The sequence below is a fragment of the Rhinolophus ferrumequinum genome, chromosome 6 (genome assembly GCF_004115265.2).
Source record: "Rhinolophus ferrumequinum isolate MPI-CBG mRhiFer1 chromosome 6, mRhiFer1_v1.p, whole genome shotgun sequence".
Taxonomy (NCBI): Eukaryota; Metazoa; Chordata; class Mammalia; order Chiroptera; family Rhinolophidae; genus Rhinolophus; species Rhinolophus ferrumequinum.
Window position 1 is genome coordinate 100,390,876 of NC_046289.1, and position 24,748 is coordinate 100,415,623.

Here is a 24,748-nt window from a genome sequence, read left to right on the forward strand (position 1 = left end):
TCTGCTATACCAAAGAGTCCTCTGCGTATTGTGCAGGCAGAGCCGGTCACCTGCTGCCCAGAGTGACGTTGGGACTACAATTCTAGATGAGTGGGGCTGAGGGGTCTGGATGGTAGTTTCTACAAAGTCAGTGCAGTTTCTGCCCTTGCCTGCACCTATGTGCACTGAGAATAGCACCACCAGCCCTGTGCCCAGTTCTCCTGAGTCTTAGAGCACTTCTTCCGCGTGCGTGTGCGTGTGTGCGTGTGTGTGTGTGTGTGTGTGTGTGTGTGTGTGTGTGTGGCGGGCGGGCGATTTCTGAGCTGCTGAAAGCCCAGACCAGCGTCTGCCTTACTGCTGATCCCTGGGAGTGCCTCCACTGTTGTAATTGCCCTGCCCTAGGCAGGCCAGAAAGGGTGGGGGCTGGGGATGGGGGGGTCTTCTCTCTCCCAGCCCAGCCGTGTCACAGTCTTCCCGAAGGTCAGAAAAGTTGGTGGCTGGGGGTGGAGGAGTCTATTCTCTCCTAGCCTAGCAAAAATCACACTCTTCCCAGCCTCTTCCCTGGGTCAGAGCTGCACACCGGTCTTCCCAGAGACTGAGCACTACGGCTCCTCTGTAATCTGACACTACTCACATGTCACAAAATATTACTCGTTGGGCTTTTTAAATCATTTATAAAATATAAAACCCATTCTTTGCTTATAGGCTGTACAAAGCATGTGGTGGGCCAGGTCTGGCTTGGGGACCATGGTTTGCCTGTTTCCCATCTCGGGCAGAATAGAAGATTGGGCTGGAAAAGTGGGCTGGGACAGGTCATGCCGGTTAGAGGAACTGGTCATTTTCCAAACCCACGTCTGATGTAGGAATCCATGACATTCAGACATCCATAGGTTGCACCCCTCTTCCAAGACACCTTCTTCCTAGATCAGTGCCCCCGACCCTGATTCTAGGAGGAAATATACGATTGCTGTGCTTTTTACTGAAAGGGGCAGGACTGAGTTGGAATGGCTTGGGGGGTGGTGGTGGCTGTGAAACTGAGAGTCAACTGCTAGGCTTTGAAAGCCTGAGGTACCTGAGAATCATCTAAGTGATCAGATTGACTGAGGTTATTAAATGTTTGAATCTGGAGCTGAGAGCTGAAGATGGAGATCGTATTTTAAACTACGGGAAAAGACAAGCCCGTCCAAGAAAGGAATACAGAGAGGCGAATGAAGCTGAGGACAGAGCCCTGAGGCACCCCGTTTCTGGGGGTCAGCTGGAGGCCCTAGAGAGCCCAGAAGCCAAGAGGAAAGAATGACTTAAGAAGAAGGGAGTGGCAGCTGTGCCCAGTGGTGCCGAGAGTTTGGGAAGGTGGGGAGGAGAAGGTCTGTAGGGACCTGGTAACGCAGACGGCTCTGGTGACTGAAAAGAGAGGATCCATGCAGGTGGGCACAGAAGTCCAAGACCATGCAGGTGACGCAAGCGGTTCTTGGAGACATTCTAATCTTTACAAAATGGATAGAATAAGCTTTATTCATCGAGAAGAGTGAGAGGTGGAACTGAATCCCACCAATGCCTACTGAGTACCCACTTCCCCAAACACAGTGCCAGGCACAGAGGACACAAGATGGAAAGAGACAAAGGGCCTGAATGACCACACTCCGATCTTACCAGTGTCCAGAGAGGCACAGACCACAGGTGGTGTTGGCAGGGGTGCTTGAGCCACGGGTTCCACGGGTGTTTGGGAATCAGAAAACACGCCTTAGGGTAGGCACTCTCTGGCTTGGGGCTGGCAGAGGAGGAAGGATCAAGACCAAAAGGCTTGCCCAGCAGTGAGAAAGAGGGTCTAGAAGGAAGAGGAAGGGTTAGGGGAACAGTGAGTGTCTGATGGGGACGGGTGGGGAGTGGGAGCGGTGTGACACCGGGGGTGACGGGAGGCCCTTGGGGAGACGTAAGCCAGCCATGACGGGACGGTCCCCTGTGCTAGAGACGGAGAAGTCTGTGAAAAGGGATAAGAGGGCAAACACGTTGGTTGGCCTTCTGTGCTCCAGACACTGAGCCCTTATATATGTTTGAATGTGCATTTTACAGCAGGAACTTCAGATCCTGCCTTCACCAGGTGTGACAGCTCTGTGGCCTGGGCCCTTTGACCTAGCAAATCTAGTTTCATCTGTAAAATTGGGAGGATGATACTATATAGAATTATCACAAGGCTTAAATAAGATAATAAAAGTAAAAGCCACTACCCGAGGGATTATTTAAATAGTGCTATTTGTTAGATTAGACTTGCATTTTAGAAAGATTGCTCCTGTCGTGATGTGCAGGACAGAGGGGGTGGTGCTGGGGAGGGGACAGATGGGACCCTGGAGGTACTGAAGCCAGTGGAGAGGTACTGTAGAGCTACTTAGTAAAGAAAATAGACCAGTGAGCTACTGTGGGAGCCCGGAGGATAGCTGAACCCTGACGGCCTTCCAGCAGCTCAGCCTGGGGACCGCTGAGGGGACGGGGATCCTGCACGTGAGGGATGTGTGGGCTGGGGGATCAGGCTGAGGATCATGGAGAAGTGTGTAAAACGGTTTCAGGTTCTCTAGTGGGAGTGGGCGTGGAGTTCTCAACTGAGCTGGCAGATACAGGAGAAGATGTGGGTTTGGGGAGACTATGTATTTAACTTTGGACAAACTGAGTTTGAGGATTGTGCAGAAAGCCAGGTGGAGAGGGCCTGAGGGAACTGGAGAGAGAGACTGGGAATTCCAGAGGCGAGGGCCTGGGGATTCCAATCTGAGCTGTGGACGCGTGCAGGAGAGTAAGCCTGCTTCTGGGAGAAAGCCAGGTCCCCAGGGTGTCTGAGCAGTGGGCACTCTAGGAGGTCCCTAAGAATCCAGTTTTTAGATCAGGCAGGAATAATTCAAGACGTAACTCGCACAGAACCTTATAGTTTATTAGAAACCACATGGACTTCAGTTATTTTGATCCAGACCCAGAGAATCTGAGCTAGAAGGCACTATCTAGTCATTTCTTTAGTAAGACCTTGTAGGTCTGGCATGAATATGAGAAGAGAAGAGAAGAGAAAGCTTCTTCCTGAGAACAGAATGCCCCCTAATCAATGCAGAAGGGATAACAAAATTAGGAAACCACAGTAGCACAGTGAGGACACTCAGCCCCAATCCGTGCACCCCGTTCCAGGAGACATGGTCTGGAGATGGTCAGTGACTTCGGGCGAGACTATAGAGGCCCAGCTGGGAGGGGGGAGTGGGATCTTCATAACACACAGCCGAGTGTTTTTCCACTATGAGATTGTGGTGTGTCAGCAGCCTTTTGAGTTACACAGGGCAGATAAAAAAATCTCATTTTACAGATGAGAAAAATGAGTCTCAAAGAGATGGAGAGACCTGCCCCAGCCCCAGTTGCACCAGGGCTAACAAGGGGCAGCAGTGGCAGTGAATCTCAGGTGTTCTGGCTCTGACCACATGCAGACCTTCTGGCCACCCAAGCCGGAGGAATGCTGTGCCTCGGGGCCAGAAGTGCCTGGGGACTGAGGCCAGGGGGTGGGGGTGGGGAGAGGCACACCACTTAGGTTCAAGTTGCTAGTTTTGCAGAGTGTAAAATTACTGCCCAAATTCCAGAGAATAAAGAGTTCACATGCCCTTAAAGGCAATGGACTTTCAGAAGGAGCTCCAGACGTGCCTGGATTGAAACTAGTCGAGCAGGAGCTGGACTGTGAGCGAGACGTGTGACACGCAGTGCCTTAATGCTTCCAAAACAGAAAAATCCAGCTCAGGGGGAAGAAACCGCCAGCAGCAGCTCCGCAAGCTCAGGGCTGAGGATTTAGCAGTGGAGACTTTCTGGAAGGTAAGGAAGGGCTGTGGCCTGTGTGCTATTTTTAAACCTGCTGGGGCAGCACAAGTATTCCTGCTCTGTGTGCTTTCTCCAACAGAGGAAGGGCCGGGGGAACGCAGCCAGGAATTTAGATGGTATTTATTGTATTTCCTTTTATCAGTCAGACGATTTTCCTACTTCCCACATAGACAAAGATCTCCCACTTACATCTGCAGCTGGTCGTCCTTGTCAGGACTGCTGTGCAATCTGGAAATCGGTCCCTGAGAGAGAAGGGCATTGTTAGGGGTTTTGTTTGGTGGATTGGGTTTTCTTCTCCCAGCGGGTATCAGTTTACAAATAAATACATGAATAAAAATTAAAAACCTTCCAAAAAACAAAAAGGGGTTGTTGTGCGCCTTTTTGTAAAACTGCACGTTTGTCCAAGAGTTGCCACCCACATATCTCCCTGCCGTCCTTCCCTGCGCACCCTCACTCACTACTCCTGCAGCAGCCAGAGAACCGGCCTGGCCTGGGCCTGGGCCCCGTGCTGTGCTGCACGCCTGGCAGGCAGTGGGGCAAAGGGGGTGGCAGCTCAGTCTCAGCTTGCCAGATGAGCTGCTTTCTCATTTTTGCCAGCTCTAGAGGCCCCTCTGAGATGGCAGTATTCCTGATTGACAGCGGTTGCAATGTCCCTGGGCTGGAAGGTTCCTAGAAGCAGCATTCCCAAGCAAGGGTGTGGCCAGAGGGCTGCTAATCAGCCATCTTGGGCAGCCGCCCTCATTGTCTCACTGGCCTGGGCCTGCTGGCCAGGTTCCTGGGCTGGAGAGACCACCCTGTTCCTCATCTTCTCAGGACTGGGACCCGTGAGGGCTGCAAGGGACTGGGGTTTTGTATCAATCGTCTTTACTTCTGGCTTGTTCACAGCCACAAAACATAAAAGAAAGCCAGTTAGATGGAGGAATTCAACACGGGAACAGCAAGGAGCTGCAGGCCCCCCTATGAACAGGGACTTGCGTGCAGTCTGACGGAGCTGCCGGTCCCCTGAACCCCAGGCTCTCAGCCACCGTCATGCTGCGGCCTGGCTGGGACAGCAGAGGGCTCTGGCTTCTCCTGATAGCACTTCTGTCCCAGGCGGCTCTCCCACACATCTGGAAAGGGGCTCAACCACTCTTATGAAATACTGGCTGAGGATCTGTGCGGGACATGCGCTGGCACCCGTGTGAACACGCAGACACATCAAGAATTCCACTTCCTCATTAGTTCTAGTTCTCCCTCAAGAGCACTTACGGAATTCAGGAATTTGCCTCTCCAAGAAAGCCAGCATATCTGAGTCAGGCTGGGTCTGGCCTGGGAGGAATGCTTAGAAGGACCCCTCTGGTCTGAAGGCTGTGCCCTTCCCTCCCATGTGGAATGAGAAAAACTCCACAGAAAAGCTGGACCTCCCAGGCCTTCCCCCAGGGGAAGAAAGCTAACAACGTTTGGCCCTGCCCCCTGGGCCCTCCAAAGGCCACATTCCCAGGTCCTTGAGAAACAAGAGCTAAGACAGCATCTTCCTAATTACAGGTGACTAGAAATGCCAGTGTGAACCAAGGACTTGGGAGAGGAGAGGCTGATGGAGAAGTTTAGAAGGGCAGGGCTGGCCCTTGGGAAGGGCCTGGTTGCTATTCTGAGACGGCTCCCGAGACTCCCGAGAGCTGCATGCATTTAAATGTCCACATTTCCCGGCACAAGCCAGCAATCTGTACTTCTCTTGGCCAAACAACACATCAGTCTAATATGGTGTGGGAGAAATACGTTACATTCTTTTATGAACAGAATGCTAACACCACCCAGAATCAATATTTATACCCAAGAACACAACAGACTGGTTTGTTTTGTGCTGTCAGAGCTTTAAGAACGGGACTTCCGGAGGGACCAGGGAGGTCCCCTCCTCCTCCCCAGAAAGACAGACAGACCAGTGACAAACCAGCTGGGGCTCAGCACCTGCGGTGCTTCGTTCCCTTCTTGCCCCTGCTGTCCTCTGCCTCTTGGGACTGCGAGAGGAAGCCAGCAGCCGCTGGTGGGGCAGGAGGCTGCCCCAAGGGCCAGCACGTGAGGCAGCGTCCTGCCCGCAGGATGAGTCAGTGAGCAAGGGCCGTGTGAGGATAAGATGGAGATGGGAACCTGGCAACTTCCTATTGCGTATCAGAGCGGGGCTGACACAACATACATCTTCAGATGAGAGAGGCTGGGAGATGGAAAACAAAGAACAGAGTGGGATGACACTTTTTCTTTCATGCTGTGACACTTTGGGACCAGGCCCATCTAAGACAGCACTTGTGACCGAGAGGGAAGCTATCTCTTGGCCTCAGAATGCCTTCGGGAAACACCAGGCTCCTTAGGCTCGTTGTTCCTTTTTTTATTTTACTGCATTTAGAAGCTTCTGGGCCTGCAGCCTGGAGTCAGTGGCTCGCTCCTTGCATGTAAATCCTTACCTAATTATAAACAAACAAACAAACAAACAAACACCTTCCTGCTTGCCTGGATTTAAATTTTGTGTGGTCAGAGCATCTGAGTGGCAGAGTCCTGTACATCTGGTTGGCATTTTGCAGGGCAAGCAGGTCCCCTTCATTTTCAGATTAGATGCTGAAGGTTACAACAATAGGACTTGTCTCTCTCATTAAATGCCCCGAACTCATTATGGTATAACCTGCAGAAAAGCCTTTATGCTTTAATAGGCAGATCTTTAGAAAAGGTCCTTCGGCTTAGGTATCAGACGTGATTAATCTCAGCTCCATTTAGCTGTGGGTCAGGTCTGCAGGCTACAGTGAAACTACGTCTTTGCATGATGACAATTTACAATTTTCTATAATCTCTATCCCTTTTCCCTCTGTTAGCAAGTTTAGATGCTGCAATTTACCCATCCGGTTCTAAGAAACAATCAGTAAATAACCCCATCATATTTGCTATGAAATCAGCCATGATAAACAACTGTTGTTCTGTAAGTCACTAGAAGGCTTAGCTTTTTTTTTTTCAATTTTTTTTTTTAAGCATATTTTTTACAGATGCAAAGCTTCTCCTGCAGAAAAATCTCAGGCAAGAAACCTATGTAAGTGAAATGCTCTGAACATCTTTAGAGATACTACCTGACTGAAGCCAACAGAAAAGTTTCAGCTGGGTCCAGACACTGTTCTGGTGTTGAAGACAGGAAACAGCATAGTCAGGCAGGAAGTAGGGCCAAGGACGAGACGGAGAAATCATAAGTCAGGAAGGTGGAGGTTGGCGGGGTCTGACGTTGTGCCCACAGACCAGTGCCGGGATCTGAAAGGATTAACGCAAAAGACCTCCTTGGGGGTCTAGTAAATGTCCAGAATATCTTTGAAGCTTTAGAAGTGTCAGTCCAGAGGCTTACTTAACACCTGTCCCCTGTGTCTCAAGAGAGCCCGCTTACAAGGATCTCTGATGTCTGGCCACTGTGCTACTCGTCTGTTGCTCCGCCGGGTCTCCCGTCTCCATCAGTCGTGCCCTGTGGGTCTGCTTACGATTCACCCGCAGCTGCTCTCCCCTTCCTTTCTGCCCCGCGCTGGCCCATCAACCTCTCATTCATTCTACCACCCAAATGGCTGTTCTCCGTGCTCTTCCCCCTTCACTCCTCTCTGCCACAGCCCTCATCCGAGCTCCCCACCTCTCACAGGAACCTCAGCCACAACCTACCTCTTCCTCCTTATCTCAATGCTTGCCTCCCAGCCCTCTCTTCAGAGAGCAGCCAGGGTAGTTTTCAAAAACACCTCAATGGACAACAGCACTTCCCTCTTTGACACTTTCAATGGTTCCCCCCACCACACACACACTTTTTATCCCAAATCCTTAGGATGGCTGGTAAGAACTCATCTGGTCTAACTCCTATCTGCCTCCCCTCACTTTCTCTGCTCCTCTCCCTGATTTTCATTGTCTCTCTAAGGCACCAACAAAAACTGACCTTCGGTTCTTTCCTAAGCGCTACCTGTTTTCAGGTCTGTCGTGCAGGACAGCCTGCAGGGTCTCTAGTCCCACTCCCCACACAAGAACGCAGGACATGGTGAGGCCAAACAGGAACACCCACGGAGCCATAGGTAGGGGAGTCAGACCACTATACTCTCTCTGGCGGCTGGGTTGGAGACACAGGAAGCAGGAGCCACACTGTTCGCAACCCTCACTGCACTGCTTGTAGGCTCAGCCACCATCTTCTTGCTAGCCCCATTTTCTGCTAGTGTAGCCACGGCAGTTATATTAGTGGCCAACGGCTCACTGGTTACAGCTGACGGCCAACTAGCCACAGCTGACGGCCATCCAATCACAGTTGATGGCCATTTACTACCTGAGCCAGCACCTTTCCACGTGAGGCCGAGAGCCTGGAAACTGCACTCCCGGCTCTGTCCCCACAAGGTCTCATCGTCAGTGTCACCTCCTTGGAGAGGCCTTCCCTAACCCCACACTCTGAGATAGGTCCCCGCTGCCTGCCAATGCTCTGGGGGTACCCCCACTCTTCTCCTGCATTTGATCCCAAATGGTGATATTCTTGTTACCTAGCTTTGTTCAGGCGTGTTTCTTCCACTGGACAGTCAGCTCCGTGGAAGCAAGAACCAGACCTGTTTTGCTGCAGCCCTCCTGCCTGCCACAGAGGCTAATAAATACTAGTGGAGCAGATCAATGAAACGACTCTGCCCTATGGAGAGAGCCTTCCTGGAGACCTGCCTCGTCAGCCCATTCTTCTCGAGGAATCCCTCACTGAGGAGTGGCAGACACTGAGTCAAAATCCCAACGTTTCTCCAGTCTGCTCCTTCCCACCTTGTGTCCTGTCAATTTTGTCAGTCTCCTAAACAGCCCGCTGCCTACATTCAGCAGGAGTCCAGTGAGGGCTGAGGGCCGCAAACACAGGTGGGGAAAGCAATTACCTCTCGATTTATATAAACCTTTAACAGAAGATTTGCACTTCCTCGGATTATCAGGGCCGGCTGCGACTGCCACCAACACTCAGATACTTTCCCATCACATTACCGCCACTGCAGGTGCTGAAAAATCACTTAAGATCATTACTATTTTAAAAGCATAGCAGTTATTAGAGCTCCTGCTAGGTCATGTTTGAGTGTTTATTAGGAATCGCAGGTATTCCTATATAATGCACTCCTAATATTCTGATAGCCATATTTCAACGTAGTTGATTTCCTTTGTAATCCTATGCACTTTACTTCTTTGCATTTAAAAACATTATTTTGAGAAGGGTCCACAGGCTTGACCAGATTGCCAAAAGGGTGCATGGCCGACAAAAGGTGAAGAACCTCTGGTTTAGCTTTTCTTCATCTCATGTCACTCACTGCCTTGCAAAAGCAGTGGGTGCCTTTCCCCAGATGCAACATAAAAGCTCAATCCCTTAGCATGGCATTCAAGGCCCATTTATAATCTATTTTCAAAATTCCTCACAGTCTTGATTTTTTATCAATACTGTGGACGTGACCTGTGGTCCACTCATGCTGAATTATTGTTGAGCGCACCAAAAATGCACTCCTATCTGGGTCTATTTCTAGTTTTTCTTAAAGAACTGCTTTTTCTAAGGTCTAGCTCAAATGTGATCCCGGCAAAGCCTTCCTTTATCCCCGTCCCTCCTTCATCCTTCCTTTGTATTTTCCAGAACACTTTGCTCAGCAGGTCCTATTGCAGTACTGTCTGTTCTTTTTTATCTTGGGAGCTTCTTGAGGAGAGAGATGTCCTCAGCTTGACACCTAAAACACCTCGGAAGCACTGGGGAAATGTTAGAATGGATGAATAATCTGAAATACTCATCTTCCGGAGACATGAGTAAAACCCACAATGACCACATTCATTTGTCCTTAAAAGCCAGACTGTCTTCTGATAAATCTAAGTTTACTTAAAAAATCCACCAGCCCCAAGAAAAACAGGTTGTCACCTTACATTCCCCTCTCTGGACCCAGCTGCCTTTAGTTACTTTCTGTCCTTGAAGATAGCAGAAGCGCCCCTAGTAGGAACCCGTGCTGTGTCCACAAAGCTTCCAGCTGTGCTGTGTCATGGACATCTTCGCACATGGCCCTTTGTGAATGATGCCACATGTATTGTCAGCCAGGCTCCTTCAGAAGGCAGACGCTTTCCATTACTTGCCCAGGGACTTTCTAACCATCAGGTTGTGGTATGATTTTTTTTTTTTTAATTGGGGAATCTTGGGAAACAGTGTGTTTCTCCAGGACCCATCAGCTCCAAGTCATTGTCCTTCAATCTAGCTGTGGAGGGTGCAGCTCAGCTCCAAGTCCAGTTGCCATTTTCAATCTTTAGTTGCACAGGGCGCAGCCCACCATCCCACGTGGGAATTGAACCGGCAACCTTGTTGTTGAGAGCTCGGGCTCTAACCAACTGAGCCATCTGGCCACCTCTATGGTATGATTTTTATATCCTAGAACATTCAGCTGCTTTATGCCAATCTTAAACAAATACAGATGCAAGGTTTTAAAAATTCCCTTAAGGAGCTTGAAGAATTAAAGAGGAGATGATTCCTAAATTTCATAATGCAACAAATAACTTGAGTAAGCATATCTCTGTATGTGTGAACATGGCTGAGGGTGGAAGGGGTGTTAGCAGACACTGCCCTGATTAGACTCTCGGAGAACCACAGCATTTAAGAGTGGAAAGGGTCCTCATAACGGAGAGCAGAGATGTCAGTATCTTGCTCAGGGGTTCATCTGCTGGTTGAATCTCAAATTTGGCACATTCAAAACAGAATTCTTGACTTTCCCTCCACAAGGTTTCACCCTTAAGTCTATGCCGTCTCCAGCAGCGGCACTTCTATCCACTACCAAGTTGCTCAAGCCAAAAAACCTAGGAATCATTCACAATTCCGTTTCTCTCACTCTCCACATACACTCCGTCCATAACTTCTCTCCGTTGTAGTTCCAAAATGTGTTCTTAATTCATCTGCTCTTCTCTTTCCCTACTGCCACCACGCTAGGCCAAGCTACTGTCACTTCTCACCCCAACTCCTACGCCAACCTTCTAATTGGTCGGATTCCTCTCTTGCTCCCTGCAACGATCTCCACAGCAGTCAGTGATGCTTTAGCAGCATAGGATCAGATCTCGTCACTTCCTGGGCAGCACCCTCTTCACACTGCTCCTACAATACCATTGACACTCTTCACCGTACCTCGTAAGGCTCTACATGATCTCATGTTGCCTGCCTGCCAACTCCAAAGACACTCTACCTCTCACTTCCTCTGCCCCAGCCTCACCGGGTTTTTTTTTTTTTTTTTCTGTTCGTTGAAATCCCAGAGCTCATTCCTACCTCAGGACTTTGGTATTTCTATCCCCAAGTCCTCAGGGGGCTGGCTTCTTCAGATCAAGCTGGTTTTTCTTCAAAAGTTACTCTTTCAGAGGGGCTTTTCTCTGCCCTAGTTCGTTTGTATCATTTCATCTTGTCTTGGTGACTAGCTGAGTTTGTTATTGTCTTGGTGACTAGCTGGTATTTGTTTAGTCTTTTTTCCTTCCCCAGGATATAAGAGCTCCACGGGGACAGGCAACTAGAGTATCTCCTGACAAGAAAGACATTCACCAAATACTGTTAAATGATTAGGTCTAATTTCGGTTCTCAAACCCAGCATCCTACGCCCTTCCTTTGAACTCATGTCAGTCTCATTCAGTATTTCTAAGACAACATGGCTACAGTGCAATGTGGGGTCAGAACTGAGTATAAATTCTTTCTTGACCACTTCCCAGTTGTGTAATTGTACAAGTCGCTTATCACCTTCGAGTCTTAATTTATTTACCTGTAAAATGGGTAGAGTAGTCCTATTCTATTAATATAAGGTTATGGAAGGAATTAAGTGACAATTTATATAAAAAGCCGAGAGCTTGGTCCATAGTATGTGTCTCATTATTCTCTTTTCCCTTGAATCTTTCATAAATTATAATAGCTAATGTTTAGGTGTCTATTCTGTGACACTACTTTAAGTGTTTCACATGGATTAAGTAATTTAATCCATATAAAAACTCTATCATGAGGCAGAAAAGGGTTAATAAAAGTGAACCTGAAGAGGGACCGCCCAGGCCTGCATCCCCTCCCCAGGAACCGCCCAGCCTCATCCCCTAGAAATAAATCTAAGGTGTCTAAACCCTCATAAAAAGAGGAGAGAAGACCCGATTGGTTTTAACTGGTTCTTCACACATGCAAACTGCCAAAACCTGCCCGTTCGTTGAACTCTGGCCTAATTATACTGCAATTAGAATGGAATGGACACTAAGGCTTGGCCCCCACCCCGTGGGTTTTTCTGTGTGCATTCTGGGTAAGAGCATGCGCAGAGAGAAAGTAGTTATACAACCAACATATGTCCATCAAATGACCTCAGTCTATAAGGAAATTTGCCCATACTTTCCTATATAAGGAAAAACTAACATAAAGTTAGGTGCAGTCGTCTTCCCTGGCAAGACAACTTCTATGCCGACATCTTGAAAGAACTGACTTCCTTGCTCTCCTCATTTCAGGCCGAGTCTGTGAATTCTTTTTACCTTTTGCAAACGACCAGGGGTGAATTCCAATGACACAACAGAAACTATAGATGTCCGTTACAGGTGAGAAAACTGAGCCACAGAGCTGTTTCAGCAACTTGTTTAGGATCACACAAGTAGAAACTGCAGAGCCCAAACCTGAACGCAGCAGTTCCATCCAATTTCAGAGGCAGCTGAAACAGTCACTGAGTATATTTTGACCCCATGGTAAGAAATACATTTTACATTGTAATTTAGCACATATGTATGAACTAAAGTGGAAACAAAAGTTTTATAAATTAATACATTTACTACACAGAATATATTCTGATAGTTTCTATTCAATTTAAAATGTTTTTGACCAACTTAGTGATTTAATGACCTATTAGGTCAAAAGCACACTTTGAAAAACCATCTATCTAAAATACAATCAATCCAATTACTCTTATCTTCCAGGTACCTCAATCTCTATTAGGAAAACTCCAACGGGTCCCAGTCTAGACTTTTACACTTCATTTCCACTTCAGGTAAAGTCCTTAGTAGTTAATTTGCCGATCCCTCAAGACGCAGATCGACTCCCCACTGCAGACCGTACTGCAATTATGGAAAAACCATCTCTTACCCAGTGAGATTCCAGCAATTCTTTCCCTTGACCCAAATTATTTCCCTCTATTAAGCTCTTAATACAAGGAGCGCTGTATCAGAACTATTTCTGTATGGGTCTATCCATTAGACTGTTGTCCCCTGAGGGGAGAAACCATGATTTATAAACATTTTTGTAGACTGAAATAGTGAACTGAAGTGAACGGAGAACATAGGGACTGATGATAAAGAACTTGGACTCTTAAGTGTCCAGTGGGGATTCTACGGCTCCAACAGGAGACCACTACAATACACGCTGTCTTGTGTGTTCTTACCTAAATACCCAAGGCATCTTCCCACTGATGCAGTGTTGCTGGGGGTTTACCAAAGTCCTTCTGTCTGGACAATTTGCATTTGCCCTGAACTTAATTTCCTAATGCCCCTCCTGTCTCCTGATGGTTCCTTCTCCTTTCCGCATTTTTCTAGGTTAAGAGAACTTACATTTCTACTCTGGCAAGTTCCTCCCTGCAGACACACATTTCCATGAAAACTACACTGGAGTGGTTTCTGGATGTTAACATTTTCACCTATTCTTTCTCTCAGTCCTGATCTCTTTTATGAGCTGGCATGTGAGCTAGTGTTTATTTCTGCAGATACGGTAAAGTGTATTTGTGTGTGTCAAAAGGCAAATAAATCGAACAAAGAAAAAGCCCTTGACTTGGAGCTCTCAGTTGCGAGGCAGGAAATCCTTTTAGAGGGCATGGAGTTGCTCTGAGCTTTTCCGCAATACTTCAATACTTCAATTTCCCCACCCTTAGGGGAAGATTATCCTGATGTTGTTTTAATCTAGCAGATGCTGAGCAGTTAGAAAAAGGGAACAAACAACTGGGGGAAATATTACCACCTGTTTATGCTGACTTTTACCAAATGAGACTGACCACCAGCTGTTGAGGGCTTGGGGAGAAGCTAAGGTGGGGCAGGAAATGCTGACTCAGACTGAAGCTAGTTTTCAGCTTTTCGGCTGTTTGGGGAAAAAAAAGTGCCAAAGAAGTACAGTCATTCTCAGATGGCTGGGGGAAAGGCAAGATAAGGTGTCCTGAGGGCACACGTGGAGGCCCATGGGTCACGCTGTCACGCTGCCTCCTCCCTACCCATTTTCTCCTTCCTTGTTGACTAAAACCTGTCTACTACCGGGAGCAGTGATGTCCAAGAAAAGAGGACATTGCTCGGCCTCTGTGATGGCTAGTTGTGGTCACGTGACAGTTCTGGAGGTGCCCAGTGTGATTTCCAGGAAGACCCTTCCAAGTGTGCTGACTCAGCTGCGGCTGCCCATTCTGTCCTGTCCTCTTTTCTTCTTCATGCTGCTAGGAATTTCACATACGACTGAGGGTCAAGTGGCTATTCTGCACCATGAGGTGGCCTTGAAAATGGTTCCATGTTGTGGTATAGACAAGAACCTCTAATGGCCTTGGACTGCCAAACTCTGGAATACTTTTCTGAGACTGACACATTTCTTGTTTAAATTTCTGCTGATTTGGGTTTCTGTTAAACTGTCGTGAGCCCAATCCTGAGTTAGCTCAATAGTTGCTACCTCAACAGTCGTTGGCATTCATGTAATAGACGCTTCCTACCCTTCAGAGTGTGGTCTGTTTTGTTACCCAATTCTATCTTCCTAACCACAGAGTAAATAAAGATGCTGAGGCGTGTGTTGTCAGAGGAGGAAAGTGCAGTTGGACAGTCAGTCTTGCCCAACGCCACACACCTGGCCACGTGGAGAGCTCCTCACTCCAGGATTGAAAAGCTTGGTGGAAATAGGAGGCAGGTTTCCTTTAACACTGACTTTGCCGGGTTAAGTTGTGGTTTTTTTAAGAGCAAGCATTTAAGGACCACTCACCGCTCTGTCAAAGGGAAGACTGAGGACGGTTTTCAGTCCTCGATCAAGGGAACTGAAGTCACCGACTTTAAAAACATCAGAGACTTTCAAGTTGCCTCAGAATATTACCGCTGCTTGTGATGCATTACAGCTCGGTGTATTGTTGTACATTAAAAGAGCTGGATTCTCAACAGGCTCAGACACAATTTGAACGAGCAATTAATAAAACGAATGTGTTACTGTTTTAAAAGCATAACAGACTTGATGATTAATGTAGAGGTGACAAAGTCTTTAAGATGAAAAGGCAGAGGTGGCACTTTTTTTCATTACAATGCAGGTAAAATTGAATCGGGTGGATTCAACAGAAAAGTTTTAATAAGGCAAATGTCAAGCAAGCACACTCACTTCTTCAAAAAACAAAGACAATCTAAGAGTTTAATTACAAAAACACTTGTACAGAAAACTTGGCATTTCAACAGTTCCAAACACATGTACACAATTTTTTTCCTACAATCTTGTCAGAAATAGAACACTTTGTTTCATTTTCCTCAGCTGCTCCTTGTGTTTCAATAAAAGGAAATAAATCTGTAACACTGAACAGGCAACAACTTATTTCTTGAGAACATGTAAGTGCAGCCATATCTACAAGCTTATTGGAGGACACGGATTAGGTGTCACGTTAGCCTGTAAGCTCACTTACCGCCTGCTGCTTGGGCCCAGAAAGCAGGAGGCAGCACGGACCTGCCCCGATGGTGCTGTGGCAGCTGAATCCCTGCCCCTAGGAAGCTGGGTGCGTGGCTGCTGGGAGAGCCAGCGTATCGAAGGCAGGCTGCTTATTTTGTGAAAACGACTGCACACTGGAGGCTCCCTCAAGATCTGGCGCGTTTCTGAACATGTGAATGTTTCAAGTTAATGTCAGGAAGAGCCAGGAGCATGATGACGTTTGGACTAAGTTACAGGCTTTCCTGCTTAACGGTCTCTAAAGAAACTGCTCAAAAGTAACACAGGAGAAACAGAGAAGGATTAGGAGGAAGGAAGAAAGGATGGGAGCATCTGGCAGACACAAAACCTTCCAGAACTGGCTGGGTGTCTTTCTGCTGCAGACACTGTGTTCCAGCTTAGACTCAGCAGGCAAAGAATCCGAGAGAAGTTTGACAGGACCAGCAGGTGAGAGCGGGAAAACAGGAAAATACAGAAAAAAGCAGGTGGGTTGGCTAGGTTTATAGCAATAGATAATGATGGGCTCTTATTCTAAAAAAGTGCCAAGTGGTGACATGTGGGCTTCAGTCCATGGAAATTTGATGTATGTTCATAGCAGACATTTAAAAAAAGTCTGTTTTGTTGTTTTATTTCCTTTGGGCTACTGAAGAAATCAGGTGGGGGTGCTGAGAGGACACAACGGCTTACACCCCGGCTGGGGGCATGCTGTACGGAGGCCACACGTCCCCCTGCGTCAGTGGCATGGTGCCTGGACGGTGGGCTCTGCATGCCTGACTTTCGTTCCAAAGGTCTCAGTGCAACCATCAGCCTCGGCGTGCAAAGCATCAAAACCAGACCACATCTGAGAGGAGAATCGGAAACCCCTCTTCCCTCTTGGTGTTTGAAAAAAAACATTCATTCACTAAAGGGGGAGAATGAAGGGCAGCTTTTCCTTTGGAGATGGATTCTACAGTTATGACTACAGAAAGAAACAAAGGACCTAAGAATTCCTTCGTGTCCTTTGTCAGCTCGAGACTTGTGATAGCCACGAACCAGCACACCTGGGATTCCCTCAGTTTTCACTCATGATAAAACTTTGGGTTTTTTTTTCTCCTCTGCCAAACGAGGAACTACTTCTCCTGTTCTCTCCTATTTACCTAAGGCCTTTTCCTCAGCAAAAAATGCTCCACAAGACACTGCCACCAGAAGGGAACAGAAGAGCCTTGCTGGGCTGGGAAGCTGGGTACGTGCAGGAGTGAAGCTCAGGAAACAGCAGGTAGGGCCTGGGAGGAAGGATGGGGCACAGACTTCAGGGCCGCACTCAGGCCCGTGGGCCGTGCCCTGGGGGAGTCAACAGGGCCTGGCCCACGGGACACGGCCAACAAGAAGCGCCTTTCTCTGCAGTCACAGCAGGACCACAGTGGGACAGAGTGGGCCCAGTAAGAGAAACTCTCCTCTAGGACCCTGCCAAGCAACAATGCCCAGGGCTCAGAACATGGAGATGCGTCACTTTGTGGGGGTGAAAGGAATAACAAGATAACCCCCAAAGGCATTAAAAAGTGACAGGTAGGTAGAAAAGCAGAGCGCCACTGGTAAGAGGGTCCCGTCTGAAGTGGAACAATGAGAAGACCTCCTTTTGCTGCGGATGTCAGTCTCAACGCCACCTAGTCAGCAGAATATATGCAGAGCCACTTAACAGAGAAGCAGATGACAGGAAACTGAAGACTTGGGAGAGTGGTCACACTTTCAAAGCTTCACAAGGACGATTCCACAGGAAGTTCACACACAGTCCTTCTGCTGCTTCCTCACGGCTTCCTGGGGTGAAGGCATGTAAGTCGTAACTGGTGGTTCTTTCACAAGCAGAGTCATCTGTGCTCTCTCTCTGCCTCCACTCAGTTCCAATTTCCACAGATGGCTTCTCATTCCTCACAAGTACAACCACTTACAGAAATCTTGGAGCTCTAAGACCTGTAGGGGAGGGAGAGAGAGAGGAAGAGAGGGAGAGAGGGAGAGAGGGAGAGAGGGAGAGAGGGAGAGAGGGAGAGAGGGAGAGAGGGAGAGAGAGAGAGAGAGAGAGAGAGAGAGAGAGAAAACCAAAACAGTAAGCAGATCAGAAAGACTTAAGGGCTATGGGTTAAAAAACACTGCTCTATTTTCAGGAGGGTTAAGGTGAGGAGCAGAGTGAGCGTAAACAAAAGAGCTCATAAAGCTCCAAGGAGGCACGGCCTCCGACACGCCACGTCCCCGTCTGGGTCCTGAGAGGCTTCCGCTAAGCCCCCAGTGCCACACAGGGCCTGTGCTCCAGCTCAGCAACAATATGTGTGTGGGAAAGCAGTTTGGGTGAACACAGGAAGGCAACTACCGTGATGATGGAAATTAGCACTACTCTGCACTAGTCCCAAGAATGAACGATCAATCAAAATTGATTTTCTTCAAGTATAAATTGAAGGACCTCTGCATGTGCAGGAATGTATTTCCTACACTGATAAAAATGCCATTACATAAGAAATATTTTTTTCAACTCTCAAACAGCCAAATATTTGCCATTTGGTGCAATTGGAATCAAGCGACATATGGATTTTGATGGTTTGTATAAAGTGGTCACTTCTCAACATGAAATCACCCCCAAGGCTTCCTCCTGACTCCACTTTTTTCTAGGTACAAGTTAGCCACAAAGAAAGAGGACAGCTGGGTAATTCTTCCATTGTATATCTATAAAAACAATTTTTAAATGGGCTGATCAAAATTTTTTACCTTATAATTACTGGACTGTAATTTTTTTCTGTTTACCCCCTATTTATGTTAATGCTCTCATTCCAATTTTTCAGTGTTTTCCCCTTACACCGTCCTCCTTATAGCTATGTTTCAGAAACTCCACTGAAGCGGAGTGTTGATACATGGGTCCTAGACCTGGACTGTGAATTATCTACACAGGTATTTTCAGGCAAGACATTTCATTTGGGACTCAGTTTCTTCCCGTGTAAAACGTTGGGATGTCTAGTATGTTAGCTCTAATTCGTTCCTTTAAAACTAGAGACCATTAGCTTCCCTTTACTTACTGGCTCCTGACAGTAGATGAAATCTTTGCCAAGCTCATGTCAGAATAACTAACTGCACCACGAATGCTGGGGACATTGGGCCTAGTTGTCTGTACATATTTGTATAATGAGGCCAAGCTAGTATTAATCAGAGTCTTTATAATTGTTATGGTTGACAATTTTGGGAATCTGGGGAACTATTCAGTCTTAGTTACGTTTGCATGGCTGGACTATGAGAATCTGTAGTAATAAAATGATTCACATTTTCAGGTATTATTTTTTCAAGGAAAAATATTTATAGTTTAAAATCAAGGACAATGGTAACATTCTAGGTTTTCAAAGGCACAAAGCAGTACTACAGTTTATATCCTTAAGATGGGTGAAGCTGTAGGATAGTCTTACTGGCAAAATACTCAAAACAGAAAACCACTTTTGGCTCAAAACTTGCAATCACTGCCCTATACCTATGAGAGAAGACACCATGTTATCAATTACTGTGTTCCTTCACAATCTTCCACACTGTTTCTCCCAGCTCTCGCTTTTCAACATACAAGAGTGCTAATTGAAAACACTGTGTGAAAATGAGAAGGATGATGAGCTCCTGAAAATCCCAGGCCTGGACTTACAAGCTGTTCCCTTCGTGAACAGCAGCAGTAATGCCAGTTCTGTATTCTGCAGGGAGTCCAGCCACTGCTTAGAAGTACAGTCCCTTCCATCTGGCTACTCACTAGGAGGACACAGTCCTTCCCCATCAGAGCAGGGCCAAGGCTAAAGTAGAATGAATTGCCTTGTAAGTTACTATCCAAGGGCACAACTAAGAAGGAGAATGACTACTGCTTTTGTCTCTGCTAGCAGACGTTGCCTTTTAGATAAAGAATCATGGGTTTTATTTATTCTTTATTGTTATACATGTTGCTCAAGGTCCAAACCATGCTAGAATGAATATGTATGAGTGTGCTCATGTACCTGTAGGACCAAAAAAAAAAAAAAAAAAAAAGAGATTCAAACCCATGACTGGCCCTTCTAAGGAGCACTTCCTACTGCCCACTCTGTCTCAGCATCCATGTCTGATCACCACGCCATCTGGTCCAGCCCTAGGACTTCCACACAGTTTATTCGGCTGCAGGTATGCAACGATTTACTCAATCGACCAAAGGCTGCCCATTTTATGGGAGGGCATACTAAAGGGCACCCTATCCCTAGGAATCTGAGTGAACAAACAGCAGTTCCATTTAAGAAATGATACCTGATGACTGACCATTAGTACCAAAATGTTTACATGGGCAGATACCTTCTGGAAATGTACTTTTAACAAATCACACTACTAGTGATTTGTTGAATCTCTTTTTTAAAAGCTTATTTTCTCTCTCCTCTCTTTTTTGACTTTATTTTTTAATTCGTTTAATCAGAGCACTAACTGTTGCACTGTAAGGTTAGTCCTCCACAACATTTAACATACAACAGTTACTCTGATATTGAGTGGTGAATGAGAAGCTTCTTACTTATGTAGGTTTATATACATACAATGTCTCACTGACTACTGTTGTAAATTATCATTAATATTTTCCAGGGAAAAGGAAGCTTAACAATTAAGTGATTTTTATTTTGTTCTTGAATTTAAGTGCTATTTTGGGGATAATTTCCTTAAAGTTTCTCAGTCACTCTTCAAAGGCTTTTGGGAAACTAACACTGGAGAATACAGCTAATGAGTGACAAAGCCAGAACCACGGTCCAACCACAAAAGTCATGCTCTTTCCATTAAACCATGCTGAGGCATACAAGAAAAAAAACTATCTTGACTCTGTTTTCTAACATTTGCTACATTTAGCAACTATGCAACAGGAAGCTTAATTAAGTCTCCACTTCATGTACTCAGTGTAATCCCAGGGTTTTGGTCGTCCTGATAAAGTCCATGCTGGCATGTAAATACCACGTCCATGAACACTCACCATTCCCTAACGATCGAGCCTGCTCACAACTTCTCGAACTGTAGCTATGAAGTTCTCATTGTCTTGGGGATTTGCTAAAATAATACTGTGCAGTCTGTTCATATATGAGTCAATGGTCTCCACTGTGGGTGTCTCTCCACTTCCTGAAGTGAGAGAAGACGACAGTTAGAAAACCCTCTGCATTCAGGTTAACCGTAACACAGTTAAGTGAATCCACAGCAAAAGAAATTGTGCCTCTAATGTGGTCTGCTCCACAGACAAGATTTTAATTTCTGAGGAGAGACTTTTAGATCTCAAAGAAATGAAATTAATCCACTCTAAATAAAAACAGCTGGGTATACAATTCCTGTACAGCACATATGAGTAGCTGCAGATAACAAACGTTTGACATTCTCCCCTCTTTCTTCTATCCTCAACATGAACGAATATGTATGAAATACTAGTGTTTGTTTTCTTCTTCCTTCCCATTAAAATTAGAAAGCAAGCAAGCAAACATACATAAGAAAAGTGCACTACTCAGGATTTATTACCCAGTTTAGATTGTTACGAACATAAAATCAGCTTAATAGAAAGTAAATTATATTAAAATATAATTTGAGAACAATTTAAATGACGAGAGAGTTTGAAATTTCCCGTGACTGTAGCCAATACTGAGATCCTACTGCATGACCCACAGAAAACTCTGAGGGGGAAAAGCCCTCATTTTATTGATTTCCCGTTTGGCGGGGGCCTGCAGCCTCCCCCCACACTACCGACAGGAGCAGCACGCGCGGCTCCCTGGGCGCTCAGGTAAGGACGGCATTACCGGGCAAGGGCATGCTGGCGAAGCTGCTGGTCAGCACCTGCCGCAGGGTCTCCAGGTGCTGCTGTAAGACGGCGTTGCGGCTGCGCTCCTGGATCACGTCCACCTCCAGTTTCTCCACCGCCGTGCGCATGCTCTCCACGTGCTTTTGCAAGGCTGCATTCCGCTCCTCGAACTCCATGTTGGATTTGCGAAGCTGGCGGAGCTCTGCCTCGCGAGCTGAGAACACCCCCCCAGACGTACACGGTACACACGTTGCACTTGGAGTCACCGGACTCTTACAAGGAAGTCCTGCTTCGCTGTGTCTACTTGGATAGCCCACCTCCTCTCCCTATTCTCGCTGTGCCCTTCCACATAGCAATTTCAGCAATAAAACGCCTGGCTCCCCAGAGCTGTTTTAATTCTTTAAGCTGGTTATATTCTATACTTAAAATTGCAAGGAGCAGTTGCAATTCCCAGTATTTTTGTTTGTTTTGTTTTTTAAAACTATGCAATGAGAAGCCTGAGGGGTTTCACTGGAAAATCCTGGGAGACTGGGAAAGTACAGCTTTGGGTCTCCATCTTTCCTGCACGGGGGTCAAACTTAATTCTTACTTATTTTACACTGTGGACGCCCATGTAAGCTTTTATTTGTAAAAAGGGTTCCAGACTCACAGCATGAAAGCAACTCAATTAGTGACGTATATTCATTTCCTTTGATCCAGAGACCAAAACAGCATCCACAACACTAGCCTAGCTTTCCTTCACTGGTCTTTGAGTAACTATCTTTACTAGAGAGTGAAGAAGAGGCAGCTTTTGAACAGTGAATTCCTCCTGAGAACGAAATCCCTGGTCAAGACCTCAGGAACACACACCTTTGCTGTGGTTCAGGAATTCCTCTGTAAATATAGGGATGTCAAAAACAGCCCGTTCCTTTACCTCTGTTTCTTTCTGTGAATCAAGAGTAACAAAACAGTCAGGGTCAAGGTGGTGGAGGAGGTAAACACTGCGCTGCCTCCTCCCACCACCACAGCAAAATTACCACTGAATTACAGACCCACCACCCTGGAGAACCAACCCCTGAAGACTAGGTGAACAGAACTCCTACAACTAAGGATATAAAGAAGCAACATCAAGACTGGTAGGAGGGGTGGAGACGTGAAATGGGCTGGTCCTACACCCATGTGTGGAGGGATATCTCGGCAGCCAAGGTCCCTGCTGAGGAGTGAGGGGTCCCAACACCACACTGGGGTCCCCAGCTCAGAACAACAGTGCCAGGAAGAGGAGTCCCCACAATAGCTGGCTATGAAAATCAGCGGGGATTCTGTCCCAATGAGACAGAGGGCTGCTGGAGTCCCAGGAATTCCTTTTAAAGGGTCTGCACACAGATTTACTCACTGACAGACTCACTTGCTCTGAGCTCCAGGTCTGGGGCACCAGCTCAAATAACACCAGGGACATATGGGAGGAACTGAGTCGTCTGGCATTACGGTGAGGGCTGGAGGGATAGCTCTAAGACTAAAGTGATGGCAGGTAGCACTGTTCCTTTGTTGCGCCCTTCCTTTACCCAGCCCACAGGTGTAACAGGCATCAAATCTGAGTCTTCGTCAAACTCACCCCACCCTGGTGATTCCCTAAGAACCGGCCTGACCCAACTTGAGCACAGACTGTAACCCCTTTCAGCAGCTGTTACTCCCAAGGGGCTGGCCTTGGCCTGCACTGTGGACTTCCCTAAAATCCTTGAAAGATCCACAAGGCCCAAACAGTGACTGGCCTCAGTGTACCCTGTACCTCTTGCTAAGCTGCCCCCGGTAATAGTGGCAACCAGCCTCAGTTTGCAGCATAGCCTCTTCAGGTGCCTCCAAGTCCATCACAGGCAGCTACCAACTGCAGATCACTGTGTGGCTCCTACCATGTGGCCCCAATGCCAGACACACAGAGTGGCTGACCTGGGGCTTCACTGGAACTCCTCCCAAGAGGCCCCCAACCAACACACCTGGTAGTCAGCCTCAGACCACACCAGAGCACCACCCAATTAGCTCCACAACAACACACCCAAAGAGGGGACTCGAAAGGCACTAGATTCCTGATACAGGTCAACCCCCACACAACAGCTCATCTTTTGCAGTCATGACCAGTCCTCACACCCGGTCAACCTGAGGGTCAATCCCACCCACTAACATGCCAAAAGCAATCAAGGCTCAACTACAATAGGAGGGTGCACAAACAACACACACAAGGGACACCCTTGGAGCACCCAGCTCAGGTGAATGGGGTTGGGGCGGAGGGGAGAAGGAGAAAGAGGAGGAAGAGAAGAACAAGAAGAAAAAAATAAAAAATGGGAATATTAAAATGGCAGTAACTACCTACGTATCAAAATGTTTAATTTAAATGTAAATGGATTAAATGCTCCAATCAAAAGAGACAGGGTGGCTAAATGGATAAGAAAACAAGACCCATATGTATACTGCCCACAAGAGACCCACTTCAGATCAAAAGAGAGGTACAGACTGAAAGTAAAGGGATGGAAAAGATATTTCACGCAATTGGCAACAACGACAAAAAAGGCTGGGGTAGAAATACTTGTATCAGACAAAAAAAGACTTTTAAACAAAGGATATAATTAAGGGACAAAGAAAGGCATTCCAAAATGATAAAGGGATCGATCCAAGAGGATATATATACCTCTGTAAAAGTTTACACACCTTACTTAGGGGTACTTAATATATAAAACAATATCGACGGACATAAACGGAGTAATGATACAGTCAGTGCAGGGGACTTTAACATCCAACTGGCATCAATGGATAGATGATCCAGGCAGAAAATCAACAATGAAACAGTGGCCTTAAATGACACTTTAGACCAGATGGGCTTAATTGATTTTTATAGACCATTTCTTTCACCTGAAAGCAGCAGAATATACATTCTTTTCAAGTGCACATAGAACATTTTCGAGGATAGACCACGTTAGGCCACAAAACAAGTCTCGATGAATTTAAGATGATTGAAATCATATCAAGCATCTTCTCCAGTCACAATGATATGAAACTAGAAATCAATTGGAAGAAAAATGAAAAAACACACAAACACATGTAGGCTAAATAACATGCTACTAAACAATGAATGGGTCAACAATGAGATGAAGGAAGAAAACAAAAGATACCTTGAGACAAATGATAATGAAAATACAATGACCCTAAGTCTATGGGACATGGCCAAAGCAGTTCTAAGAGGAAAATACATAGCAATAAAAGCCTTCCTAAAGAAACAAGAAAAATCCCAAATACACAATCTAGCCTTACACCTAGAGAAACTAGAAAAAGAAGAACAAACAAAGCCCAAAGTGAGTAGAAGGAAGAAAATAATAAAGATCAGAGCATAAATAAATAAAATTGCGTAAAAAAAAATGAAACCAATAGCTGATTCTTTGAGAAGATACAGAAAATTGATAAACCTGTAACCAAACTCATTAAAAAAAAAGAGAGAGGGTCCAAGTAAATAAAATCCGATCTGAAAGTGGAGAAGAGACAAGGACACCATAGAAATA

General features: G+C 46.4%; 1 protein-coding gene across 1 annotated transcript in view; it reads right to left on the reverse strand.

Annotated features, from left to right (window-relative positions):
- Positions 1-15,084: 15,084 nt before the first annotated feature.
- Positions 15,085-24,748, reverse strand: part of HMG20A (high mobility group 20A) — a 67,182-nt gene continuing 57,518 nt past the window's right edge. The window contains exons 7-10 of the mRNA XM_033108118.1: positions 22,074-22,149; positions 21,223-21,438; positions 20,418-20,560; positions 15,085-17,398 (exon numbers count right to left, since the gene is read on the reverse strand). Of these exons, the coding sequence (XP_032964009.1) occupies positions 20,424-20,560; positions 21,223-21,438; positions 22,074-22,149 (429 nt within the window). The 3' untranslated portion in view covers positions 15,085-17,398; positions 20,418-20,423. The remainder of the gene's footprint in view (positions 17,399-20,417; positions 20,561-21,222; positions 21,439-22,073; positions 22,150-24,748) is intronic.